This window comes from Xyrauchen texanus, chromosome 19 (assembly GCF_025860055.1).
Source record: "Xyrauchen texanus isolate HMW12.3.18 chromosome 19, RBS_HiC_50CHRs, whole genome shotgun sequence".
Lineage (NCBI taxonomy): Eukaryota > Metazoa > Chordata > Actinopteri > Cypriniformes > Catostomidae > Xyrauchen > Xyrauchen texanus.
The window spans coordinates 21,683,353-21,711,346 of record NC_068294.1 but is presented as its reverse complement, the minus strand read 5'-3'; the positions used below and the strand labels follow the sequence as shown (position 1 = coordinate 21,711,346).

The following is a 27,994-nucleotide window of genomic DNA, read 5'->3' as shown; positions in this document are numbered from 1 at the left end:
CTCTGGCTTCACATCGCTGCTTAACGCGGATCCAGACCGATTTTATCTGCTGCATATCTTCCAATTCACCGTAAATCACTCTTCTAGGGTTTGCGTGAAATTCAGAGGACATATACAGACCAGGTTCTACTGCAATTTTCCCCTCAAAGCATTGTTAAATAATTAAATAACAGCGGTGAGATTGCTGACAGCTGAATGTTAGCTAGAGCTGTTCATACAGTACAACCTGAAACATAAATAACAACAACATCCTCATCTCCATCATCCTCTCCACTTGCAGCGGGTCACTGAACTGGTCCACTCCTGCTTTATTTGACCATGATACATCTCAACAAGCGCTGTTAAAATCCACATATATCCTGGAAACCTGCTGTGAGTGTTAAGCTTAGTTTAGTGTAGATGTTATGTCCATTGTCTCGTGTATTTTGGTGAATTTACCCCTTCTTTACTCCCTTTATGGGCTATTGTCAATTATTTGTGAGGTAGGGTAACAGCCTTAAAAAGGAATATTTGTTAGTGGCCTTTCTGAAGCAATTGGATTATAATAGTTTAGACAAATTTACATGTAATGTCTTAAATGCATGTAATTTGCAAGTGACAACCAGCTTCTTTTTCAGATGCTTAATTGATATGTTTTATTTATGTAGGACTGAGTGAAGATTTTGTGTTGGTGTTTATGTTCTAGAAAAGCGGACCAGGGGAGAAAGAGTGACTTTGTTACCTTGCTCAGGTGAATATCTCACTGCCCTGGACATGACGGGCCCACGGCGGAAGGTCACCAGGAATCAAAGTTTGTGGGGAGGAACGTTCAGCTCGCTCGGACATGAGGAACCCAAAGACTATATCAATGAGCTCTCACATGAGGTGCTCTGCCATATATTTCGGTCAGTGTAGCATATGTGCATCCACAACCTACCACCCATTACCACTTTTTAATGTTGGTGTTTCAGTAGTGAGTCATTGTGTAATAGGAGTAATGAGCACACCAGTTCTAGAGATTTCTTGCAGCACTGTCATGGATTGACTCAAATTATAGAAATGTATACCTTAATACCGTAATATGACTTAAATTAAAATACATCGGTGGATCTCCCCACAGATACCTGCCCATGCAGGACATAATGTGTATGGAGTTTCTGTCACGTAAACTGCGGGAGGCAGTGACTTTGTACTTGCGAGTGGTAAAGGTGGTCGACCTTTGTGCCAGCCGGTGGTGGGAGTACATGCCCTCAGGTAGGCAGAACCCAAAATACTTCTACTTTGTGTGAAAGTTCACTGCTGAGATTTGTTTCTGATTAAAACTGGTAATAATGTTCATCTAAGGGCTTTGTGGCAGGCATACCTTTTTGAGTTTATATTAAAGGTGCACTCGTTTGAACTGAAATAAATATGAATAGTATAATGTTATTTTTGAAAATTATGTTTAAAATTATGTACACTCAAATAAGATGAAGGCCTGGTCGCAAATAGCACACTTCATGTGGACTTGCAGTCTCGCCCCACAAAAATCATGAGATCGTAGAGTGTCCCATTTGACATTTTAGCGCTCAGAAGGCTGCTCATGAGTTCCTCCTTTGCACCCTTCAGCTGAGCCATTATTGGTGTGAGCTCCACAGCACTCTACTACCCAACAGTCCACGCTTTTTATCCTCTTGACCAATCACAGCGGACTGGCGTTTCGTGCCTGTGGGAAAAGAATGGCGGAAAAGATCATGTGCAGATTTAAAATTGTTTTCAATAATTGTTTTTCCTGATTGTCAATGACGGATCACTTGCTTTTCGTGTGTGTGTGTATAGCATCACTTTTTAGTCTGATGTGTATAAGTGGTTAATGACTTTGTTTTATTCAGTTTTCCAGAGATTGAATTACTCTTATTCAGTTTTTATTAAATAGATTGTTTAGAGGAAGTTTTACATTTTTAAAAGTAATCTAAACCTTTGTTATTGTTCTTTCAAAGAGGATTAGAGAGTCTCTACAATATTAAGGCATGTATTGTCCTGAACATAGCTGTAAGATTGCTTATTTATTGATATAGCAACATTTGGTCTTCTGACGATATGTATACCTACAGAAGTGTGTCAGTGTAAAATATGATGATTTTTGTGATCTATGACGGTGTGAGATTAGTGTTCTCTCCTCTATACATTTGACTGTTTTAAGAACCTACCTGCTATCCAGATTTCTGATTTGTTCTTTAAATATTGAAAAACATGGTTTTGTTGTTGTTGTTATGTGCTCTTGTTTTTCAGAGGATCTTGATTAAATTGTGCAATGCTTTATTATCAGTGTGTTGCTTTAAATTATTTAATAAAAACAAATATCCAAGAGCTAATGTTATTTTACCCTGTTTATATAATGTCATGACTTCTGATCATTTTTAAAACTATGTACAAGAATGTTGTTATGTAAAAAAAAATGTATCATTAACACTTTTATATTTCTTGCACAATCATATACTTGATGAATAGCACCTCATCAGTCTGCACTCGCTTGTCATCAAAATCTGGACTCGGAGGAGGACCGCAAGGGCTAGGGTGCCATTTGGGATGGTGTTGAAGACTTTAAAAGTGTCTTTTTCTCTAAGACTGATATGACTACTATATTGTGCTGGGTGCACATTCATTAGCGACGCCATATTGAGATCATATGACCAGTAAAAACCCTCTCAATAATCCTTAGTAATTGAATGGAATAAATCAATGATGACTGACTGCACATTTTTACAATGACTTGAGTAACTGAACATCTGTTTTTCATCTATGCCACTAGATGTCAGTGCAACTTATAACACATTTTACTGAATGCACCTTTAATATTAAGGATCATAATCATTAATTTGACAGTAGAACACTCACTTCTACAGACTTCTGTGAAATTTGAATGCCTGTCATTCAGAATGTTTTATACACTCACCTAAAGGATTATTATGAACACCTGTTCAATTTCTCATTAATGCAATTATCTAATCAACCAATCACATGGCAGTTGCTTCAATGCATTTAGGGGTGTAGTCCTGGTCAAGACAATCTCCTGAACTCCAAACTGAATGTCAGAATGGGAAAGAAAGGTGATTTAAGCAATTTTGAGCGTGGCATGGTTGTTGGTGCCAGACGGGCCGGTCTGAGTATTTCACAATCTGCTCAGTTACTGCGATTTTCACGCACAACTATTTCTAGGGTTTACAAAGAATGGTGTGAAAAGGGAAAAACATCCAGTATGCGGCAGTCCTGTGGGCGAAAATACCTTGTTGATGCTAGAGGTCAGAGGAGAATGGGCCGACTGATTCAAGCTGATAGAAGAGCAACTTTGCCTGAAATAACCACTCGTTACAACCGAGGTATGCAGCAAAGCATTTGTGAAGCCACAACACGCACAACCTTGAGGCGGATGGGCTACAACAGCAGAAGACCCCGCCGGGTACCACTCATCTCCACTGCAAATAGGAAAAAGAGGCTACAATTTGCAAGAGCTCACCAAAATTGGACAGTTGAAGACTGGAAAAATGTTGCCTGGTCTGATGAGTCTCGATTTCTGTTGAGACATTCAGATGGTAGAGTCAGAATTTGGCGTAAACAGAATGAGAACATGGATCCATCATGCCTTGTTACCACTGTGCAGGCTGGTGGTGGTGGTGTAATGGTGTGGGGGATGTTTTCTTGGCACACTTTAGGCCCCTTAGTGCCAATTGGGCATCGTTTAAATGCCACGGCCTACCTGAGCATTGTTTCTGACCATGTCCATTCCTTTATGGCCACCATGTACCCATCCTCTGATGGCTACTTCCAGCAGGATAATGCACCATGTCACAAAGCTCGAATCATTTCAAATTGGTTTCTTGAACATGACAATGAGTTCACTGTACTAAAATGGCCCCCACAGTCACCAGATCTCAACCCAATAGAGCATCTTTGATCCAAGATCCATCTTGATCCAAGATGGCGGCGCGGTAGCACGCAGCGGCCACTCCGGATCCACAATGGTGCTATTTTTGTTTAAAAAGCCCGACTTTTGCAGCACATGGACATCGGAGCAACCGGTGTTCGTGTCTACCATCGCCAGACACTACTAAAATATAAGACTTATGCAAAAACCAAGCTGCATGATGACCTGCAGGAGGCGCTACGCGTACTCGGCTTGCTGCGGAGACCAGGCCTCCAGTCCTCGGCGTCGCCTGATGCCGGTGGCCGGGGGAGAGGACGTCGTAAGCGGTGTGCGAGAAAGCGGAAGCGCGGCAAGAGGGCGGGGGTTCATGCTAGGCTAAAAACAAACCCTAGCCGGCTGGCTCTCCCGTCTATCCTGCTCTCAAATGTTTGCTCCCTGGACAATAAACTGGACTATATCCGACTCCAGCAGGCTACGCAGCGTGAGTTTAGAGATTGCTGCGTCTTTGTTTTCACGGAGACGTGGCTCAGCGACAGAGTTCCGGATGCCGCCATTCAGCTAGACGGGCTCACCTCGTTTCGTGCCGACAGAAATACAGCTCTTTGCGGTAAGACTCGCGGTGGTGGCTTGTGTGTTTACATCAACACGGAATGGTGCAAGAACTCTATGCTAGTCTCTAGTTACTGTTCATCGCTGTTGGAGCTTGTGACTGTTAGATGCAGACCTTTTTATCTACCACGGGAATTCACCACTGTTTACATAACCGGAGTTTACATTCCCCCCAGCGCTAATGCTAAGGAAGCGCTCTGTGAACTGTATGGGGCTATGAGCGAACTGCAGAACGCTCACCCCGACGGACTGTTTATTGTCGCCGGAGATTTCAACCATGCGAATCTCAAGACAGTGCTCCCTAAATTCCATCAGTATGTGGACTTTGCAACGAGAGGGGCGAACGCGCTTGATCTTGTTTACACAAACATCCCAGGCGTGACTGGTGGAGCCCCGCCCCCACCTCGGCTACTCAGACCACATCACTGTTATGTTAATTCCAGCATACAGACCGCTCGTCAGACGCACAAAACCGCTTCAAAAGCAGGTGAAAACCTGGCCAGCAGGAGCCATCTCTGCTCTTCAGGACTGTTTTGAGTGTACTGACTGGCACATGTTCAGGGACGCTGCAACATATGGCGATTCTACCAACTTGGAGAAATACACAGCATCAGTGACCAGCTACATCAGCAAGTGCATTGATGATGTCACTTTCTCCAAGACCATCACCACACGCTCCAACCAGAAGCCGTGGATGACTGCGGAGGTGCGCACGCTGCTGAGGTCCCGAGACTCCGCCTTCAGAGCAGGCGATAAGGCAGCCCTAAGAACAGCTAGGGCCAAACTGTCACGGGCAATCAGAGAGGCAAAGCGCGTACACGCCCAGAGAATCCACAGTCACTTCCAGGACAGCTGTGACACGCGGCGCATGTGGCAGGGCATCCAGGCCATCACCAACTACAGGACAACATCAGTTGCCTGTGACAAAGATGCCTCCCTTCCAGATGTGCTGAACGACTTCTATGCTCGGTTTGAAGAGCAGAACGACGTGGTGGCGAGGAAGACCACCCCTCCTCCCAATGACCAGGTGCTCTTACCACGGCAGATGTGAGGAAAACTCTACGTAGAGTCAACCCACGGAAGGCTGCTGGACCAGACAACATTCCTGGCAAAGTGCTCAGAGGATGTGCAGACCAGCTAGCAGATGTTCTTACCGCCGTCGTTCCAACGTGCTTCAAGGCCACCACCATCATCCCCATGCCAAAGAAGTCTTCAGTGTCCTGCCTCAACGACTACCGTCCCGTCGCACTTACACCCATCATCATGAAGTGCTTCGAGAGGCTCGTCATGAGGCACATTAAGACCCAGCTGCCCCCCTCACTAGACCCACTACAGTTTGCGTATCGTCCAAACCGTTCAACGGACGATGCCATCGCCACAACCCTCCATCTGGCCCTCACCCACCTAGACAATAAGGACTCATACGTTCGAATGCTGTTCATAGATTTCAGCTCAGCATTCAACACAATCATTCCCCAGCACCTGATTGGAAAGCTGAACCTGCTGGGCCTGGACACCTCCCTCTGCAACTGGATCCTGGACTTCCTGACTGGGAGACCTCAGTCTGTCCGGATCGGGAACAGCATCTCCACCACCACCACACTGAGCACTGGGGCCCCCCCAGGGCTGTGTGCTCAGTCCACTGCTGTTCACTCTGCTGACTCACGACTGTGCAGCAATGCACAGCTCGAACCACATCGTCAAGTTCGCAGATGACACGACCGTGGTGGGTCTCATCAGCAAGAACGACGAGTCAGCATACAGAGAGGAGGTGCAGCGGCTGACGAACTGGTGTAGAGCCAACAACCTGTCCCTGAATGTCGACAAAACAAAAGAGATGGTTGTTGACTTTAGGAGAGCACAAGGTGAACACACTCTGCTGAACATCGACGGCTCCTCTGTGGAGATCGTCAAGAGCACCAAATTCCTTGGTGTTCACCTGGCGGAGAACCTCACCTGGTCCCTCAACACCAGCTCTATCACCAAGAAAGCCTAGCAGCGTCTCTACTTTCTTCGAAGGCTGAGGAAAGCACATCTCCCACCCCCCATCCTCATTACATTCTATAGAGGGACTATTGAGAGCATCCTGAGCAGCTGCATCACTGCCTGGTTTGGGACTTGCACCGTTTCGGACAGCAAAGCCCTGCAGAGGATAGTGAGGACAGCTGAGAAGATCATTGGGGTCTCTCTTCCCTCCATCAAAGACATTTACAAAAAACACTGTATCCGCAAAGCAACCAGCATTGTGGACGACCCCACACACCCCTCACACAAACTCTTTACCCTCCTGCCGTCTGGCAAGAGGTACCGAAGCATTCAGGCCCTCACGGCCAGACTGTGTAACAGCTTCTTCCCCCAAGCCATCAGACTCCTCAATACTCAGAGACTGGACTGACACACACACACACACACACACACACACACACACGTGTCCTGAGTTGCACTTTAATTACAGTCACTTTATAACTGTCTGCTACCTCAATAACTGCTATGTGCATAGAACACTATCTCATAGTATGTTATGTTTACGTTTTTAGAAACTGTCATCTTTTTGCACTACTGAGTACTGGTCGGCACTGCACTGTGTCTATTGTCCTGTTCATTGTCAGTAATTTGTTGTACTGTCCCGTACTTTGCACATGTTTGCACGTGAACTTTATATAGGTATATATAGGTATTTTATTTCGTTGTGTTGTCTCATGTGGTCCTGTGTTGGTCCTTTGTTGTTTTTATGTAGCACCATGGTCCTGGAGGAACGTTGTCTCGTTTTGCTGTGTACTGTACTAACTGTATATGGTTGAAACGACAATAAAAACCACTTGACTTGACTTGACTTGACTTAACTTGATCTTTGGGATGTGGTGGAACGGGAGCTTCGTGCCCTGGATGTTCATCCCACAAATCTCCATCAACTGCAATATGCTATCCTATCAATATGGGCCAACATTTCTAAAGAATGCTTTCAGCACCTTGTTGAATCAATGCCACGTAGAATTAAGGCAGTTCTGAAGGCGAAAGGGGGTCAAACACAGTATTAGTATGGTGTTCCTAATAATCCTTTAGGTGAGTGTATATCCCTTCCAAGTTTTTTCATTAAATGTTTGGGATATTTTCGCTACCAATACACGTGTAGTACTCTCAGCTCTGTTTAACACATTTGACCATATTTAAATCTTCATGTTTTGCCATGCAATGCAAAATGTAACATTTCCAGCACATAAAATGTTAATGTGCACAGATTCTGTGTATACTTACTTTCAAGTTATATGTATGGAGTGGTCAATGTATATGTCTAGAGAGCAGGGTGGCCGTTGGGCAATATAAAGCCTATACTTAATATACAGTATACATAATATACTGTATATCTAAGTTTAATGATGGCAAATGAGATTGATACACAATTTAAATCGATAAAGTTTGGAATTAAATCGATGAAGTCATAAATCAATGATCTTAAAGCTATGTAATGTAATAGATTATTTGAACTGGTGTGTGTTTGTGTACATCTTAGGTTTCACAGACTCCAGTTTCCTCATGCTGATGAAGAAGATGCCTGATTTGGAGCAGCTGTATGGTCTTCATCCACGTTACCTAGAAAGACGGAGGGTTAGAGGTTACGAGGCTTTCAGTATTCCTGGTGTTTTGGAGGCTCTACAGGCCTGTCCCAACCTTATTGTGAGTCCATGATTTCCAAGTTAGTGATATCTGTCATCTCAGTTTATGGAAAACATTATGTCCTCACACTCACCTTCAAAAATAATTGTGTACAAGTGTTCTTATTTATGTGCACAGAAGATCATTTTTGTGCAAGATTTCAACGATTGTTGCCATAAATTTGTTCTTACCTTTGATACTCTGTAATAAGACTTTTTGTAGGGTATTCAAGTGTAATAAACAGTGGAAATGTAGTATTCAATTTCTTATAATAATATAAAAGCATTTCAGCCTTTCACATTCTTTGTTTCTAAGTGCAAGTTGAGTCCTATTTTTTTCTATTTTATTTTTTATTTTTCCATATAAATGTATCCTAAATTCAGAAAATATTTAAATATGTACTTTTGGATGGATCATATCTGTATGAAAACATTTACTTAAATTTTAGGCACAATTATGTGGTATACTGTACACCAGTATTTCCCAAACTGGGGTACGCGTACCCCTGGGGGTATTTGAGGTGACACGTATGGGGGTACACGAATAACATTCTGAGATTTACAGTTCTTTCAATTTCATCACAGTCTAATATAACATTCAAACCCAGTTCATGTATTAGTAAAATTATTTTGTGTGCCTAGTGATCTAGTGTAGAAACACCAAAATGGTTGTGCCATAAAGGTCAGAAAAATATGCAATGAAATAACTCTATCTTTTGCAGTTACAAAAATGCATCTACTCATGCGTCGTGTGTCACACAAGTATCTTTTTTCACCAGCCCAGTCCAGTGCTAGTTGATGTAGCTTAGTGATAGCATGTAAAATACGATTTTAGTTTAGTTTTTTTTTGTTTTGCAGTTTAAAACACAATTTGTATTTAAGGTTAGATGCATTGGGAGTTTTGATACTGATGGTACAAGTTCAAAAGATTTGATGAAAGGTGTCAGACATTCAGTGCCGCCAAATTATTTTCCACATTCACATGCAGTAAGAGGCCTGTTTTTACATTGTTGCATGATGATTTTTCAGCAAATGAGCTCAACCTTGCTAACAGTTTCAAATGTGACAAAAAAAAAGCACCTTGAGCTGACCGCGCAATTGCACAGATACTTGCACTCAGTGCTCGAATTCGGCCAGCAATGCAGGTACTGCAGTGATGCGCAATTCCAGGCACAGAACCGAACGCTGTTATTGCATACCACGACGCGATGAGGGGGGAGTTTTTGCAGTTAAGTTATGCAGTTATATCATATCTAGCATTCCCATCTCAATTGGTAAGACATTTATTCAGTATGTATATGATTAATATAACATGTACAAAACATGTAAAATATAACCTGTTTAATATAAGGGAGCTGTTTTACAAAGATAAGTGTGTTAAACAGACATATTTTCAAATTACCTTGTATGAATTTTATCTATGCATTAGAGAGGGGGTACGTGAAAGGATGTTGAATGTTTGAAGGGGTATGCCATTTTTTGAACCATTAAAGTAAATGCATAAATGATGATCAAAGGCAAAATATTAAATAACATGCATCAATATTTACTAAGGAAAAATAAAATAATGATTCTGCCACCTTTCTAAGATTTCTTTTTACATTCTTTTGCTCCAAAATAAAAGGCTTTTAATGGCATTAAATGTTTTGGCTTTCATCATTATTTTTGTGAATATCTTTCAGAAAAAGTATTAACAAAATAAAAAATTTCAGCTGTGAATTTTTCTTAAATGCAGTTGTTTACTCTTGGATTAATGGATTAGTTCACCCAAAAATGAAAAAATGATTTCATTGTTTTCTCACCCCTGTGTTGTTATAACCCTGTATGTCTTTTTCCTAACACAAAGGGAGAAATTGTAAAAAGATATCCAGTGATGTCATACAATGGCAGTTTATGGTGACCACCTCTTCAAGCTTCAAAAGAATGCAAAACTATAATTCAGAAATCGAATAAATTATTTCATGTTACTTGTGATTTTTATGAAAGCATACAATATGGCTTGGTGAGAAACAATCTGAAAGCTAATGTATTATTTAGGGAAAATTTTCACTGAACGTTGATGTCCTGTGCGTGTTCATGTTAGGGCACAAGAGCAACGGTTCACGGAGCCCCCTCGCGACATTGGGGTGAAAACTTGTTTTGTTTATCTAAATACGGGTTTGTCACTGTGATAGCAACAACAGAACACAGCACAGCTGCACATAAAACGGAGAACAGATCTTACTAAACATGACTTAAGAAATTGTAGTAGAAGAATTGATACAAATCTATGCTCAGACTTATTTTTTTGAATGGAGTACTTGAAATTCAAACAGAAACAAAGAGAAGGCAGGCAGCCACAGTCACACTGTGTCCTAACCTGACAGCATACAACATGCGATAATACATATTTTGAGTTAGTGGTGGTGGCGTAGTGGCTAAAGCACAGGGCTGTTAATCAGAAGGCTGCTAATCACTGGTTCGAACCCCACGGTCACCACCATTGTGCGCTTGAGCAAGGCACTTAACTCCAGGTTGCCTGTAATAATTGCATTGTAAGTCGCTTTGGATAAAAGTGTCTGCCAAATGCATAAATGTAAATGTAAATTTTCTATAGTAATCAGAGTTTTTGTCCTAACCAACAGTCACGATGGTACATTCTATCGATCGCTGAAATAAGGCTGGGCATAGAAATGCATCAATTCTTCAACAACAAACTCTTCGGACATGTTTATTCTGTTCTCTGGTTTTTGTACAGCTGTGTTCTGTTGTTGCTATCACTGTGGCGAACCTGTTTTTAGATAAACGAACGCCCCAATGTCGTGAGGGTGTTTTGTGAACTGTTGCTCTTGTGACCTATCATGAACACGCAGAGGAGATTATCATGAAGTGAAAATTTTAAACAAAACATCATTTTGCTAAGTAATTCATTAGATTTCATTTTGTTTCTCACCAAACCTTATTGTATGCTTTGATAAAAATCATGAATCCCATGGAATAATTTATTAGACTTCTGAATTGTACTTTTGCATTCTTTTTGAAGCTTGAAGAGTTAGCCACCATAAAAGTTGTAAACACAACTTTTTTCACAATTTCACCCTTTGTGATAAGAAAAAGAAAGAACGTCATATAGAATTTTAACAACACAGGGGTGAATAAACAATGACAGAATTTTCATTTTTGGTTGAACTATCCCTTTAATCCTATTACTGTTACTGTGTGCCATGAATCATTGGTCTCCTACAGTTATCCTACAGTTGTTGAAATGCAGACAATATTTGGCTCGTAGGGTGTGGAGACATCACATCTGGAGCTGGTGGAGGCAATATGGAACTACATGCCTCAGGTTCACATTCTGGGCAAGTTCAGGAACCGAAACGGGGCTTTTCCTATTCCATCTGAGAACAAACTCACCATTCCAGTTGCAGCTAAAATCCAGACTCTCCATCTTGTCGGTTGGTTTTAAATCTTCTCCAGGGTACAGACTTTTTAATATCACTTCACATCCTGTCACAAACCTTTCCGCATTCTCTTTCCTGCAGGTGTGAATGTGCCAGAGATCCCCTGTCTGTCCATGCTCCGCCATCTGTACCTGAAATGGGTGCGCCTCACCAAGCCTCAGCCCTTTAAAGACTTTCTCTGTGTAAACTTGCGTACATTCGTCATGAGGAACTGTGCCGGTCCCACCAATTCTCTAAAGTATGTGCCTCTTGTCACCGGTCTGGCCTCCGCCCGCAACCTTGAGCAGCTGGAGCTGGTGAGGGTGCCCTTCTTAGGGGGACTGATTCAGCATGTGGTGGAGGACAGCTGGAGGTCAGGTAAGAACAACATCATGTCTGCTCACTATGTGAGAATTATATTAAATAGAAGTATAAGGGGAGTAAATTCTGCTGTTTGATATTGTCGAAATGTATATTGTCTTTATTATTGTCTTATTACTTTTATTATTGTCTTCTTATCTTCATTTTTATTTTCTTATGGCAAAGTGTAGTCGAAACTCATTGTTTTTCATTGTTTTAATTCTTTAAGCATGGTACGTAATAAAGGATATGTCAGGTCAATTAGTCATATTCTTACTAATGTCTTCTAGGGGGGTTTCGTAATTTGCACACAATTGTATTTGGTGCCTGTAAGAATGCACTTGAAGTCGACTTGGGCTACCTCATCATTACTGCTGCTCGCAGGTAGGTATTCAGCAGATATTCCATGCATTTTATACTTTCTCTGATTACGCAATAGAATTAAAGGTGCTGACAGCATCGGCTCTCATTGTCCAGATTGCACGAAGTTCGAATCCAGCCTTCCTTAGCCAAAGATGGGGTGTTCTCTGCACTGAAGATGGCTGAACTGGAATTCCCCCAGTTTGAGACTTTGCACATTGGATATGTTGATGAGTTCTTATTGCAGTGTAAGTCTTCACTATATAATGTGAATGATCACCTCTTGCTATCAAGAGCTTAAATAGCATAATATGAAAGAATAAATGCAGAAGTAATAACAAACAGAATGTTTGGTGTTTATGTAACTTAATTGTTTGTTTTTTTGTATATAAATATTAATTCCTAACATTTTAATTGCATTCATTGTTTTTAAATGTCTCTAAATATTGATATATGAGCTCATTTCCTCACATTCACCACTCTCAAGTAGCACAATTTCAAGTGAATATAAATTCCTTAAATACTGAAGTATGTAAATGTTTCTGTGTTAATGTACAATTACATTGACTCGGCGGAAGTTGGGGGTGGGACTACCTCTTTGTTTGACCAATGGCAGCTGTTTCAGAAACCTGTTTTGAAAACTAAGTTTATTTTTGCAATTCTGTTCGGTGGCACTGGTAGCACAGAAGTTACATACTTCAGCTTTAATAAAATAGCCTGCAACCCACAAGTAAACTTCTCACTTGGCCAATATGCTAAAGATGAAATGGTTAATATTATCCTGGCATCACCAATGGCATTTAAACCGTAGGTTGCATTCATGGACCACAACTTGCTCGTTGTGTTTCAGAAACATGTGTTGTTTTAAACAGGTAAAATGAGCCATGCTGAGTTAGTGAAATATGGTCTTGCTGATGTGATTGAGAATCCAGGAATCATCACAGACATTGGAATGAAGGCTGTTAATGAGGTGTTTGCCTCCATCAAGTATCTTGTTATTTATAACTGTCCACATCTTCATAACCCGCACAACTGGATTACAGGTAATATTTGGGGTCAGTTCTTTCAGTCATAATGATACGGATTTTAGGTGCCTTGTGGATTATTTGTGGACAATATAAGTAATGTCCTGGGTATTTGGTGGTTGTTTTTATGTTGTTTTATGTTGGTGTTTGTATGTCTCATACACACTGTAAAATGCCTTTTATACATCGATCGGTGACTCACTGATTTGCTGCTCTTTGTTTTAGATCACTCTCGCTGGAGTCGGTTGGTGGACCTCACTTTGGTGCGCTGTCATGCTATCAAGCTGGAGTCTTTCAGTCAGTTCATCGAGATGCTTCCCAGCCTGGAATTCATCTGTCTGGACCAGATGTTTCGTGAGCCTCCTAAGGTGAGCATGGCACTGACTACCGATGGAGAAAATAAAACAATACTTTCTTCCAGTTGACAGTGATTTACATTACCTAAACACCATCATTTATATCTGATTCCCATTTATGTCTCTGTCTAAATCTGTCAAATCATCAATATTAATAATCTTATGCTTTTCCCAATATTTGAACTTAATAAATGGCTGGAAACATGAAAGTGATTTTGGCTCAAAAGACTGATAGACTTCAATGTTGTAAGGCATGTTAATGTAACTTGTATACCGCAGGGGTGTGCACGTGTGGGACTCAGTGCAGGCACAGGTATCGGTGTATCATCTGCCCTGGTCAGCAATCAAAATTCCAACAACGATAATGACAACAATAACAACAACAATCACCAGAACAATAACAATGCAAACATTCCACCAAATAACAATGACAATCAGGCAGAAGACGTTCCTCAACAACATCACCGAGGTGCAGAGGGTGCGTATACCACCTACATCACCATCTGACATTAACTCTCTGTTGTTTGGTGCTGATCTGAAATCTAATTTGCTGACTTCATTCAGAGATTCCTGATGTAGAGGGCATGGTGGCAGAGCCTGTTCTTGTGACTGGTAGTCCAGCAGAAGACACCAAAAGTTCCAGCCAGACTACTAATCCTTCACCTGAGCAGGATGAGGAACAAGCAGGTCTGAAAAGAAAACACTAAATTATATGATCATAGATGCAAGCTTTCAATGATCAGCCATTAGATGTAAAATGTGTTTGTTTTGATGTTAAAATACTTTCTCTTATCCCAAAATAAAATGCAAAGATAACCATAAGTGAGCCATTTTTTGGTTCCCCTAATGCTGTGAAAGCATTGCTCCGTTTGTTTGAGCATTCCAACCTGCCTGACTTGGAAAAATTATCTCAAACATTGCCACGAGTTTGGGGCAGGAATATCTATTTGGTTGACCAGTGGAAAGGAGAGTGTTCTGGAAACCTGTTTTACACCATTCACCTCTAACTTTTTTGCTTTTTTTTTATGTCCATCATCCAGGGCCTAGTGGAGTTCAGACTGCTGTGAAGAAGCAGTCCGTGGTGGTGTCAGACTCAGACAGTGAGGACGAGTACAGTCCAGTCAGGACGCAGGGTGCTGCCCGCTCTCAAGGCCAGTACACTGAGACAGAAGCCCAGGAGAAGAGCAGCACAGCTGTGACTCCACATGGTAGTTAACATTCAAAACGTTCACACCGTCATTGCATCAGATCACAGTACAATACAATCCCATTCAGCCTATGGAGTCATTCATTCATCTTGTCACTGTACTTTATTTATTGTCAGTCATAGTATTTATGTTAGACAAGGTACTTGATGTTAAACACCTTATTGTGGCTGATTTATTTATTTTTGTTCTCTTGTACAAAAACTTCTGCCAGTAGAGTAAGACAAAATACACTTATATTAAAAATATCCAAGTACATTTATCTTGGTTTAAGCATTTTAGCTTAGCTTAAATATAAATGTTCACATGACAATTTACACAAGGTTAACTATTTCTGCTCCAAACTTACTTCAAACCCAGTGTACACAACCACATCTTTTTCTTCCATGATGTCATATCACCCACTGTCTGCACGTACTGTATGTATGTAACACATTAAAAGAAAGCGTTTCACCACAGTTCAAACATTCCGTGGATCGCATTATTTATATGGACAAATGTTTTCCAACTGAATAGACAAAATATTAAATGAAAGAAATTACAATAAATTGCAAAGTTATCTCTTCAGTAAATAAAATACTTATTGAATATAACTGTATTCTGATTACAAACTATTTCAATTGTAACTGTAATGGAATACATTTACTAATATTTTGTATTTTAAATTTGAATCCCATTGCATGCGTTCCATTACTTCCCAAACCTGTGCATAATGAAAAGTTAAACTCCGCTCCTCTTTGTTGCATAGGCTATAGTCGTTTTAACTCATATTGCCTAAAGTCTCCAACCATCTGAAAATAAATGTATTCTGATCACTCCATCATAGCAAAATGCTGTCAGTGTGACCACGCCATCAGATGTAGAATAATACCAAACTAATTTAATCATGATGTCTAACTTAAGCCAATGATTTATAAATGTTGTTTTATATTGTGATAGGTAAAGGAAAAACGCCACTTCGTAGGCGTGGCCCACAGCCTCATGAGCTAAGCTGTGAGAAAGGCTGTCAGGTAACCAGCGAGCAGATCAAGGCTGACATGAAGGCAGCCAGTGAGACAGCTGAGTGTGGGGGCAGAGAAGGAAACAGTGGGGCTGGACCTGCTTCAGGCTATGCTTCTGGGAGCTGCGTTTGCTCCATTCGCTGGAGGGAGGACTCAGCTAATCAGGTGGGCCAGGGTGGGGCGGGTAGGGGGGATGAAGAAATGATTAGGACACGCTGCACATGCAGCAGGTCTCGTTCTGCCTCTGAAAACAGGACTCGCAGTGGCCACAACCAGCCAGAAGGGGGCGACAACTGCATGCCAGAACATCACAGCCAGGAGCAGAGATCAGGGGGAGATGAGATGGAGGACAGGCACTCCAACACTCCATCCAGAACTCAGAGCTCATCTGAGGGCCATGCAGGTCACCAGCAGGGCCTGAGTACAGATTCATCACACAGAACCCCAACAGATGAGTTCCCCAGGAGACCAGTCACTCGTGCCAGCAGCAGACTTTCCTCTGTGCCCCTGGTGTATGAGTCAGGTAAAACGAGCAGAGGATCCACGCAGTGGGGCATTAGCACATCAATGAGAAATGGAAAAAGGCACAGTTGGGCAAGGGCTAAGCCTTGTGGTGTGCCATTTGTACGCAGCATAAAAGCAGATGGTGGTGTGTGATGGGGATCTGGATTACTCCACTGTAAACTATATTGCCAACATCAGAATATCTTCACGTTCCAAAACCTAGTGAGCTGTCTACATAGGCAGCATTTTAAGGCATCTTAACACTTCCAATGCCAAAGCTGTTCAACAAGGTTGGCAGGTAAATTATGCTGCCTTAAATAATACCCTCTTATGGCCAAATTCTAAGGCAGCATCATGTGTATGTAGGTAGTAGATAGCATGGCAGCTCACCAGCTTTTGGAAATGAGTCCCATGTGTTTATAAAATGTATGTGAAGTGTGTAATTTTCACATCTCAGGCTTGTTTTGACTTGTACACTCATTAGCCGCTTTTCAACCTGTGAGCCAGGGCTATCAACTGGTCAGCTGTGGCCAGCAGCCTCTGGCCTTGAGCCACGAGATCAACATCAATTTTCATTCCCACCATCAGGCCAATAGCGCCGCAGCATTGCCCTTAATATGCCACCCTGGTGCTAAGGTTACACACCCCGCCCATTTCACAAGCAAGAGGGAAACTCTGAGGTATCAAACTCTGGAGTCTATCTAGCCCTCGAAATGAACAGTGATTTGTAGTGTGTTTTTCGTGAACCTGTACTGTAGTGTGCTGGTTACATAACTTGGCAAGTTTGGCAACAATATACTTAATCACATCTTCATTTTGGCAGATGACATCAATCTGACATTGCACATTTTTATCAGCCCAAATATTCAGAAGATCCCTGATTTCGTCTACTGACCAGTACTGATGATTCTACATTGTTCTGTTGCGGTGAGCTTGTAGCTAGATATGAAGAATTGTGAAATGAGTATCTTTGTGCTGAAACCTCTGACCTTACTTGCCGAAACTCCGCCTTTGACATTGACCCTGCCTTAATCACCAGTTGGCCTTTGGCCCAATGGTAATCGGTGGGCCAAAGGCACTTGACCATTAGCCCCAAGGTGGCACAATGATGCCCCAGAAGTGACAGTGTAAACGCAACTAGACCTGGAACGCACTGTCACGCCCTCATTTGGCCCGATAGTGGAAATGCGGTAATTGTGTGCTAAGGGAAGGACCACCTGTAAAAACCAGACCTTTTCAAATGAATGAGCTTGATTTAATAAATAACAAGGCCTGTGATGGTACAGTTACATCTTAGTATGTCCTAGTTGTAGAGGCATGTATAGTGCCTTGTGGACAATTTTATGTGTTTTATTTAAAACGACACAGTAGAAAAGAGTAAAATTGTGGATGTCACATAATCTTGTGTCAATAAAGTACAGATATTAAAAGTTGTCAATGTTAAGCTTGGATAATGAGATGAAATTTAGCTAAGATTATTCTGACCAACAATGGCAGTTCAATTGTAATATGCCTCATCACATCTTGATCTGTCCAGAGCTGCCCAAAGCAAAGCCACAGCCTGCAGTGAAGAGGAAACGTATGGCAGACAAGTCCACCAGCACCAGTGACCCTGTGACTGAAGATGACCACGTGCAGGTGAGTTCATGATTTTGATTGTCTCAGGTTAATGTTTCTTTAGTGTAGTTACTTAAACGGAATGATCTTATTGTCATATTATCGCACAGGTTCTAGCCCTTAAATCTAAGAACCTGGTGGGGATCACACTTACAAATTGTGGTATCACAGACCTAGTCCTTAAGGAGTGCCCCAAAATGATGTTTGTCCACGGTAAGTTTGTAGCAGAACACCTTGGAATTGACATCTGAAACTTTAGCAAAGCTCTTCAACTGTGTTTTCCATGGAAATTTCTAAAGTGAACAAATATGAAAGATTTTCCTGTACGTAAGCACAATATCTAATCGATGAGATATTATAGGCAGAGGAAAACTTGCCTGCAAGCCACAGAGTTTTCTGATTTGTGAACGTTATATTCTTATAAGTCAATGAATAAGTCCCACAGTAGTAACTAATAAGTTAACAAATGGGTCTGAATGATTAATTACCTTTGGTCTTTGTCACAATGATTTTTAAAAAGCTGTATCCAACAAATACAAATGACTAGAAAGATTATGTAATTTTATTTTTAAAAAGAGTAAGAACGCTTCTCCAATCATATGTAATTTGTTTTTGTTTTTTTGGCAGCCACTCGCTGTAGGGTGCTGAAACATCTGGTAGTGGAAAGTGCGCCTATAGTGAATCGCTTTGACTATGCGCAATGTAAAAAAATGGACATTATGCAGGTACTGGATCAGATCTTGCGAATGCCCCCGGAAAGAAACCGCATCATTTACATGAGGCCCATGCAGCAGGTCAGTGCTGTCCATGTAGCAAACAGTGAGGTTGCCATAGCAGCAATAATCAATGGATTTTAGCATAGTTTTTAAGGGGCTGTTCACATATGACATGTTATTGCATTTGTCTGTACTGTTTTGGAATTCTATTTCTGTGTAAATATACACTAGATGGACATCTATGACTGTCACAATGCATCTTATTGCTTTTTCAGCATATCTTACATTTTTACGATTTTTAAACACATCTTGAGATTCATAGCTTTTTTTGTAACTTAAGACGCTTTCTGTGTTACTGCCCCTTAAGTTATGTTTGTTCACAATTCCCATTAGAAACAGTCCTCACAATTTTTACTGCTTCACGGTTAAAAACTATGCTGTTTTTACAAGTGTATGTTTTTGCTATTGATGCCATAAAGGCAGTGAACAATGTTTACCACTGATAAGTAAAAACAATAAAAATGCTTTTTTCCAAAGACATAAAGGGGTATTTGAGGCATTATTTCTTTTTTTTATCATCTTCTGTTATTTGACTGTTCATCTCTAGATTGACTCTCTGGCTCTGGAGAAAAAGCTCTTCAGTGGTCCGTACCCATACCATATTGCTATTATCCATGAGTTCAGCAACCCACCTAATGTCAGGAACAAAGTGCGTGTCCGTAGCTGGATGGACACTATTGCCAACATTAGCCAGTGAGTGAATTACTTTACCCATAAAACACTTTTTAAGTCGTTGTCTGCTACAGACATCAATACAGATATTTATTAAGATGTTGTCTGCTATAGACATAACACACTAAGCTGAGTTTCTATCAACTGGAGTACATTAGGAGTGAGAATATTCTTTATTTTATCATTGAATATAATCTAAAAACTGTGTTGAGATACAGTAATCTTTATGATATTTGTATACTGTATATAAACAATAGTATATGTCTACTCATTTCTGTTTTATCATACTTGAATTCTTCAAAAGCTCGCCAGATACTTGCTTTGTACACCAGCTGACACGGTTTTCTTAACATGGTTGTACAATAAACAAAAAGCTCACTAAGTTGTGTTTTTATCCTTTGACAAGAGAACTCATCAAGTATGAATTCTTTCCGGAGGCCACACGGACAGAAGAGGATGTAAAGAAGTATCCCAGCTATCCCTGGGGCCGAGACATCTACACATTAGAGGGTGAGAAGAACGAATCACTAGCTTCATGTTGCCTTCACTTCCTCTGGATCCTCTGGAAACACAAATGTAGTTATGTGTGTGAATGAGGGGGAGAGCTATTTACATCTGAATTTACACTTCACAAATCCCTTACACTAAGTAAAAAAAAACAATGAATATATGAGAAAATTTGTTTCTCTCATGTTGTAGAAATCTTGCTGTAAATATTTAAAGAATGCCTTTTAGTTTGAAGTTAATACAAATGTTGTCTTGCAGTGATGTTATTTGACCTTTCTCATATTCTGTTTGTGCTATAGGACTAGTAGATGGGGCACCATACTCTATGATCACAGATTTCCCATGGCTTCGTTCTTTACGCACAGCAAAGCCCAACAGTTACGCTCGATATGACTTTGAGGATGATGAAAGCAGTAAGTAATGCTCGGTGATGTCTCGCATGAAATTAAAAACCTGTTAATCTATAACTATGATTTCACTGATTGCTTGTTATTGCACGGTTGTTCAAACGTGACTACATCTTTGTCATATTTAGTGCTTTTAATACCCTGTCCACAATATTTTTTTCTCATGAACCATTACCTATTAACTTGTATCTAATATTATTTACACACATTTATGATCCTTTCCTGCTAAAATGCAATGTCTTAAAAAAAAATGAAAGGCCCATGCCTAAAAGGGAAAATTCATGCAAAAAATTTAATTGCCATAATTTGCTCACCCTGATGTAATTTTAATCATGTTCGACTTACTTTTTTCTATGCAAACAAAATGAGAAGTTTAGCAGAAACTACAAGGTGTTCTATTTACACTAAATGAAAGTGAATGTGGACATGATGTCAGGCTTTTATTACCATGAAGTATTATAAAAGTAGCCCATTTGACTGAAGTCTTCTTAAACATATGATTGCTTTGTGTGAGGAACAGGACAAATTTGGATCCGCTATTTGAAAATATCTTCGTAAATCTCAGTATCTTCGTAAATCAGATCTCATTTGCGTTCACATTCAAATATGACATGTCACGGTCATATTTTGAAAAAGAGCACAGAAGAAAGGAAGTCATTCAGGTTTGGAACAGCATAAGGGTCATACGTTTTTTTTTTCCTATTATTTTATTTAAACTATTCCTTTTAACCTCCTGAGACCGGAGCCTGACTGCTATGTGCTTTTTCCTTTTCCCTTTTTGATTTGTAACTAGTAGCACCTGATAAACATGCAAAAAAAAATGTGGACAGCGGGACTACCAAGCTATAGAACAAGGGTTCTCAACGGGGACTGTACCACCCCCTAGTGGACATTTAAAGGATGCCAAGGGGCGCTGAGAACAAATTAGTAGAGAGGGGGGGTGTTGGGTTACAAATGGTGGTCGTTTATCAGTCATGTTAATCAAATCTGTTGTCAAGTTCCTGTTTGCATTAAAATGTTTATCTGGACTCTGGTATGGATTATATGGGATGGTATGATTTGCACCACGGTTCATCTGATTCTGAAGTTTAGCGACGCATCTGAAGTGTCTTGTTTAGCAGCATCAAATAGACCGGTGGATATGGCTGAATGGACAGAGCCGTACGAGTGCAAAGCTCTTAAAGCTCAAGCTCTTAAACTCGCAGATTTGCAAGAATCATTGAGAAGCAAGGTGTGAGATGTGGAAACCATTTAAATTCAGCACAGAATTCTACATCACTACCCTTGAATTTACTATAGTAACACTAACTGTACGTTAGGCAGAAATAGATTCATAATACATATCATATCACTACTTCAGCTCTATTACATTTGTCATAGGCTACATTAGGGGAGTGATACATTGTATAATAAAAGTTGTTAAAAACTTTTAAATGTTTATATTTTGTATTTATTGTTTTTACATTTGTTTAGAGCAGGCCTACTGTTTGTAATTACACAAATGCCATAATTTGTTTTATAGAAATCAAGTTACATCTAACCACAGTAGTGAAGAACATCCATGTGCTTACTAGGGTCTTGTTACAAAAACCACTGTTAAAACTATAAAGATAAATAAATTAATACATTTACATTTTTATAAGGGCAATTTTTTTTTTTTTTTTATGAAATAGAAACATGTAACTCCTAAAAATATAAATAGGCTAAAATATTTTCGTTTGAGTGTAAGAAAGTATAACTGATTTTGTTTGCCTTCAGAAATTCCAAGAGATGACTAATTTGAATCAATAAAACCTGATGAAAGGAGTTCCAACTCACTCCAGTCATACTGTTAGAATAATTTAGTCTTGTAAATTAGTTGTTAACTTTTTGTAGAATCAGAAGCAGAATGAGCTTCATTGCAAAGTATGCTTACACAAACAAGGAAGCTTCCAGTGCAAGAGAATGCAACATATAGAAATACATACATTTACATTTAAACATATTTACAGTTGAAGTCAGAAGTTTACATACACTTGAATTAAATATACTAAAAATAATTGCAATTTTTTAACCACTCCACAGATTCCAAATTAGTAAAGTAAAAGATTGATTGTGTCACTTTTAATGGACTATATCACAATTACAGTGTGTCAAACGTTTACATACACTAAGTTAACTGTGCCTTAAAGCAGCTTGGAAAATTCCAGAAAGTGATGTCATGCCTTTAGGCAATTAGCCAATTAGGCTAATTGGAGTCAATTGGTGGTGTACCTGTGGATGTATTTTAAGGCCTACTTTCAAACATAAAAAAAAAATGTAGAATGAGCATTTCAGTGTGACAAAATATGCAATATTATTAGTCTTTTCAATTATTTTTTAAATATAATAACAATACCAATTTTATGAGTTTCTGTTTCTGGCTTGGGTAAAGGAATGAAGTAGGGGGGCATTCATCTAAAAAGGTTGAGAACCACTGTTATAGAAAGTCAGATTTTTTTATCACAATGTTTATGTTTCCAGGAGTGTTGGTTATTCATGTTTTTGAGACATTAAAGACATTACATCAAAAATTTGCATAATTCTGATACAAGTAATGGCCAGCATCATCCAATCACTGCCAAACATGTTCCCCTCGTGCCACCAAAACAGCGCCAACCTGCATCTCAGAATAGTATATTAGAGATATTGTTCTCGCCGCAATTTTACAGAGCAGTTTTCTGAGTTACCGAAGACTTTATCATGTTGAACCAGTCTGGCCATTCTCTGTTGACCTCTCTCATAAACAAGGCATTAACATTCACAGAACTGCTGTGAATTATTTTATTTTTTTTTTGGCACCATTCAGAGTAAATTCTAGAGACTGTTGTGCTTGAAAATCCCAGGAGATCAGCAGTTACAGAAATACTTAAACCAGCCCGTCTGGCACCAACAGTGCCTGCAGTGCATAAAGTCATGCAGATAAGGGTCATGAGCTTCAGTTAATGTTCACATCAACCACCAGAATGGGGACAAAAAAATGTATCAGTGATTTGGAGCATGGCATGATTGTTGATCCCAGACGGGCTGGTTTGAGCATTTCTGTAACTGCTGATCTCCTGGGATTTTCAAGCACAACAGTCTCTAGAATTTACTCTGAATGGTGCCAAAAAAATTATCCTGTGAGCGGCAGTTTTGTGAACGTTAATGCCTTGTTGATGAGAGAGGTCAACAGAGAATGGCCAGACTGGTTCGAACTGACAAAGTCTACAGTAACTCAAAACCTCTCTGTACAATTGTGGTGAGAAGAATATCATTTCAGAATACTATTCTGAGATGCGGGTTGGCGCTGTTTTGGTGGCACAAGGGGGACCAACAAAATAATTGGCAGGTGGTTTTAATGTTGTGGCTGATCTGTGTAAATTCTGAATCCATGTACTGTTTACCATTGTCACATGTCTGCCAAACATGTGAGTGATCCAAACATCATCTGCAGTCTGAAACTGCAACTTAACTGCATAGAAAATCTGTAGGATGCTCCCTTACTCCTTAATAAGTGAGAAACGTAGCCTCCAGTGTGCTGTCTAACTGCACTGGTCTCAGAACAGTTTTGAAATGCACCTTATTTTCAAACTAACTGCATATAAAGCCTCTGAAGTCCAAACAAAAATTCTCAATGTGAAAATGCATAGTAAATATAGAATTTCTAATTAAAAATGCACTGAAGTACACATTAGTGTACTTGTGTTTAAGCAGCCTGGCATTTTGCGATATATAGCTAAAATTGTTTAAATGGCATATCGGATAAAACTAGAGACTAATCTTTTGACTCAAACAGGTTTCAATGTAAAAACTTATTTAGGTTTCTTACCAGATGTAGTTTTGTTGGCATTCCTCCCAAAGACAAACTCCGCTGTGATCGGCACCATGTTTTTTTGTCACATGACATGTTTGGAAAGGTTAACCATTTAGACAAGGTCTTCTGAACTGAAATCATTTGGTTTAAATACATTTTAATTATGCGTTGTGTGTAACGAAGCCAAAATACAATGTTCACGCATCTGTGCACAGGGTGGCACCACATTAAACTATTCCCTTAATGTCCAAATTTGCAAAGATTTAGTTGAAAAACGAATTGTTGGCCACTCCTTTTTCCTCAACTTGCTCTCTGAAACTTCTTTCTCTGTTTCTCAGCAACTATCTATGCGCCACGGCGTAAAGGACAGCTATCGGCTGACATCTGTATGGAAACGATCGGCGAGGAGATCTCAGAGCGGCGGCAGACATGTAAGGGCGTTTTCCAGCGCGTAGTGGTCATCTTCATCCACTACTGTGATGTTCGTGGAGAACCAGTGGAAGATGATTACATCTAGAACAGTCACTGCTCAGCCAGAGGGCCTGGAGATGATGAAGGGCTCTAATTTAGCCCTCTGCCAGGCTCTGATCACCCCTGCTGCCTTCTGAATGAGAACAGAGAGGCATCTTATACAGCCTCAGTGTTGAATGCCAAGACATTTCCAGTTGCCTTTATATCGGAGACTACTTGAAACTGATCGCATTGAATAATCCATTGTTAACCATTGCTTTCATGTGTGAAGTTGATGGACTGATGAACTGTAGAATAATTGTGTCTTGTCCTTTTGCTTGTGTGTCTCTTCTCGTCATGAAAGAGGAATAGCAGCCTGGTACTGACTTGCTGCACCCTTGCTGTAAAGAGTTGGTGATGGCGTCATCAGCTGTTTGATTTGTTAACAGTTGTGCATGAGGAAAAAGACATGTAGAGCCACGACAGGTGGTAAGTGAAATCAATTGTTTGGGTTTTGGTGGAAACAGAAATAAATCCCATGGTATATTTCTTTTTCCTGAGCTTTTTTTTATTTTTATAACCCAAGCAGGATTTTTGCCACATAGCATAATGTCTTGGCTAGGATCTATGCCTCACTGGCAATATCATCATTCTAGAGTGCTTTTTTTTTTTTTTTTTGCACCTCATACCTTTCATGCTGGTGAGAGACGTTTTTCTTTTTTTTTGTCATATTTTATACTTGTTTTTCATCTCAATGTCCCCCAGAGGTTGGTTCATTGGTTTTGGTTATTTGATTTTCACTATTAACATTGGTGTAAATCAGTTTAACCCAGAACCTGTTGAAGAGATGTTGTAACTGTTTCTTGACCTTTGAGAGGAACATGGCACCCTGTGGTCCTCCATAGAGCTAAAAACAAATTGTGGAAAAAAGAGATGTGTGTGAGACATAAGTGTTTTATGCAATATTTTTTAGACCAATCCCTTTAGTTGAAACAACATTTTTATGAACCTACAGCAGTATAGTTTTAAATCAAAAGTACAGTGCATAACGTTACCAAGCATATCCCATATTCATCTTCAGATGACTTTGACGCACACTCTTTTTCACACAAGCGCTCTCTCTACTTAGGGTGAAGCATCTTCAAAATGGCCTCGACAATTTGCAGCCATTAACCTGCATAATAATATGAGACCTGTAAAAAGTACTCCATAGTATTACAGGTATCTAGATTCCTCATTCCTTCTTTCTTGCCTAGTCCATGTTGTAGCTAAATGTTTTGTGTGCACAAAAGAAGAAAAAGTGGGAATAAAACAGAACACACAATATGTCTTAACTGGCAGCTTGGTGCAGAATAGATTTTACCCACTTGTGTTTGTGATGAGTGGTAAGGAAAACTTGTTTAATTAGCAGAGGGTTGAGAGTCCAAGAGCTATTAATGCACGAACCCCCCTTCTAGCTGCTCTACTTTATATTTTTTCTGGGTGACCAACTCTGCAATGCTCAGAAGCCAAGAAACTACATGGATTGATTCTACACCCATGCTGAGCACTGCAGAAACTTGTGTACAAAGCCTGTGTACATAAATTCTGTATTTAAATGACCTTCCAAGATTGGTTTTATATGTTTATATGACGAATAAATATTTCACAAAATAAAATTGGAAGTTGTGGCATGACTATTTATTTTTATGGTCCCACTTTACACACTGACGAGTCAAAACATTATGACCACTCACAAGTGAAGCAAATAACGTTGATTATCTCCCAACAAAGCCACATGTCAAGGTCTGGGTAGATTAGTTGGTAAGTGAATAATCAGTTCTCATAGTCAACATGTTGAATGCAGGAGTAAAGACCTGAGCGACTTTGGCAAGGTTCAAATTGTAATGGCCTGATGACTGGCTCAGAGCATCTCTGAAACTTCAAGGCTTGTGTGGTGCTCACGGTCAGCAGTGGTGAGTACCTACCGACAGTGGTCTGAGGATTAACAAACCATAAAATGGCAACAGTGTGTTGGGTGCCCAAGGCTCACTGGTGTAAAAGGGCAATGAAGGCTATCCCGTCTGGTCTGAACCAACTGAAGGTCTACTGTGGCACAACTTGCAAAAGTTTTAAAGATTATTATGGGAGGAATGTGTTACAGTGCATTGCACCCTGATGCCCATGGGGCTGCATAGCCACAGACTGGTCAAAGTGCCCATGATGACCCCTGTCCACCATCTAAAGTTTCTACAATGGGCACGTGAGCATCGGAACTGGAACATGGAGCAGTGGAAGCAGGTCGTCTGGTCCGATTAGTCCCTTTTACTTTTACATCACCTGGTCGGTTGTGTAGGTGTGCACCTATACCTGGGGAAGTGATGGCACCAGGATGCACTGTGGGAAGACTACAAGCTGATGGAGGGAGTGTGATGTTCTCCGAGGAAACTCTGGTCTGGCCATTCATGATGTCAATTTGACACATGCCACCTACCTAAACATCACTGCAGACCAGGTTCACCCGATCATGACAATGGTATTCCCTGATGTCAGTGGCCTCTTTCTTCAGGATAATGCGCCCTGCCACACTGCACACATTGTTTGGGAATGGTTTGAGGAACACGATGAATATGAAGAGTTCAAGGTGTTGATTTGGCTTCCAAAATCCCCAGATCTCAATCTGATGCTAACAAGTCTGATCCACGGTTGCTCCACCTCCCAATTTACAGTATGTCAAGGATCTGCTGCTAATTTCTTGGTGCCAGATACCACAGGACACCTTCAGGGGTATTGAGGGTCCATGCCTCGGCAGGTTGGCGCTGTTTTGGTCATTATGTTTTGGCTCATCTGTGTATTTGTTGTCTTTAATTACTATGTACTAACATTAAAATACATACAATACAATGTACTTATTGTGTAACTATGTGTTGTTCTGCAAAATTCTCACAAGATTCACATTTGCTGCAACTGAGGATGAGGAATAGGTAGGTGTAGGGGTAGGGTTTGATTTAGGATTGGGGTTAAGGTTAACGGTGTACAGTAACTACAGATGTAATTAAATGCAACAGGTACACATGTACACTGCCATTCAAAAGTTTGGGGTCACTTGCCTGAAATGTTTCTCATGATCTTAAAAATCTTTTGTTGTGAAGGTGTATGCTTAAATGTTTGAAATTAGTTTTGTAGACAAAAATATAATTGTGCCCACATAAATTAAATTACAAAACTACATTTTTATTTAAAAGTTTTTAAGTTTTTGAAATGATGACGTGGACTGAATAATTAAGAAAAGCAGCCACTAAGTGCCCAGCATATAGATGGGAACTTCTTCAATACTGTTTAAAAAGCATCCCAGGGTGATACCTCAAGAATTTGGTTGAGAAAATGCCAAGAGTAC

At 40.2% G+C, this 27,994-nt stretch overlaps 1 protein-coding gene across 2 annotated transcripts; it reads left to right on the top strand.

The window, feature by feature from the left end:
- On the top strand, window positions 1-27,974 carry LOC127659642 (F-box only protein 38-like). 2 transcript variants are annotated; one of them, XM_052149550.1, is made up of 21 exons: window positions 1-372; window positions 686-884; window positions 1,100-1,233; window positions 8,004-8,167; window positions 11,414-11,579; window positions 11,667-11,942; window positions 12,215-12,308; window positions 12,402-12,532; window positions 13,157-13,327; window positions 13,535-13,677; window positions 13,945-14,143; window positions 14,230-14,352; window positions 14,706-14,873; window positions 15,810-16,394; window positions 17,913-18,013; window positions 18,103-18,205; window positions 18,620-18,786; window positions 19,316-19,461; window positions 19,847-19,950; window positions 20,247-20,360; window positions 24,507-27,974. In XM_052149550.1, exons 2-21 carry the CDS (start codon window positions 754-756, stop codon window positions 24,683-24,685), a joined length of 3,399 nt encoding a protein of 1,132 aa, XP_052005510.1. In that variant the 5' UTR covers window positions 1-372; window positions 686-753; the 3' UTR covers window positions 24,686-27,974. The 2 variants fall into 2 exon arrangements, 1 of the variants encoding a protein (XP_052005510.1); XR_007972561.1 differs by lacking the exon at window positions 24,507-27,974 and having other exon boundaries at window positions 19,849-19,950.
- Window positions 27,975-27,994: the final 20 nt, after the last annotated feature.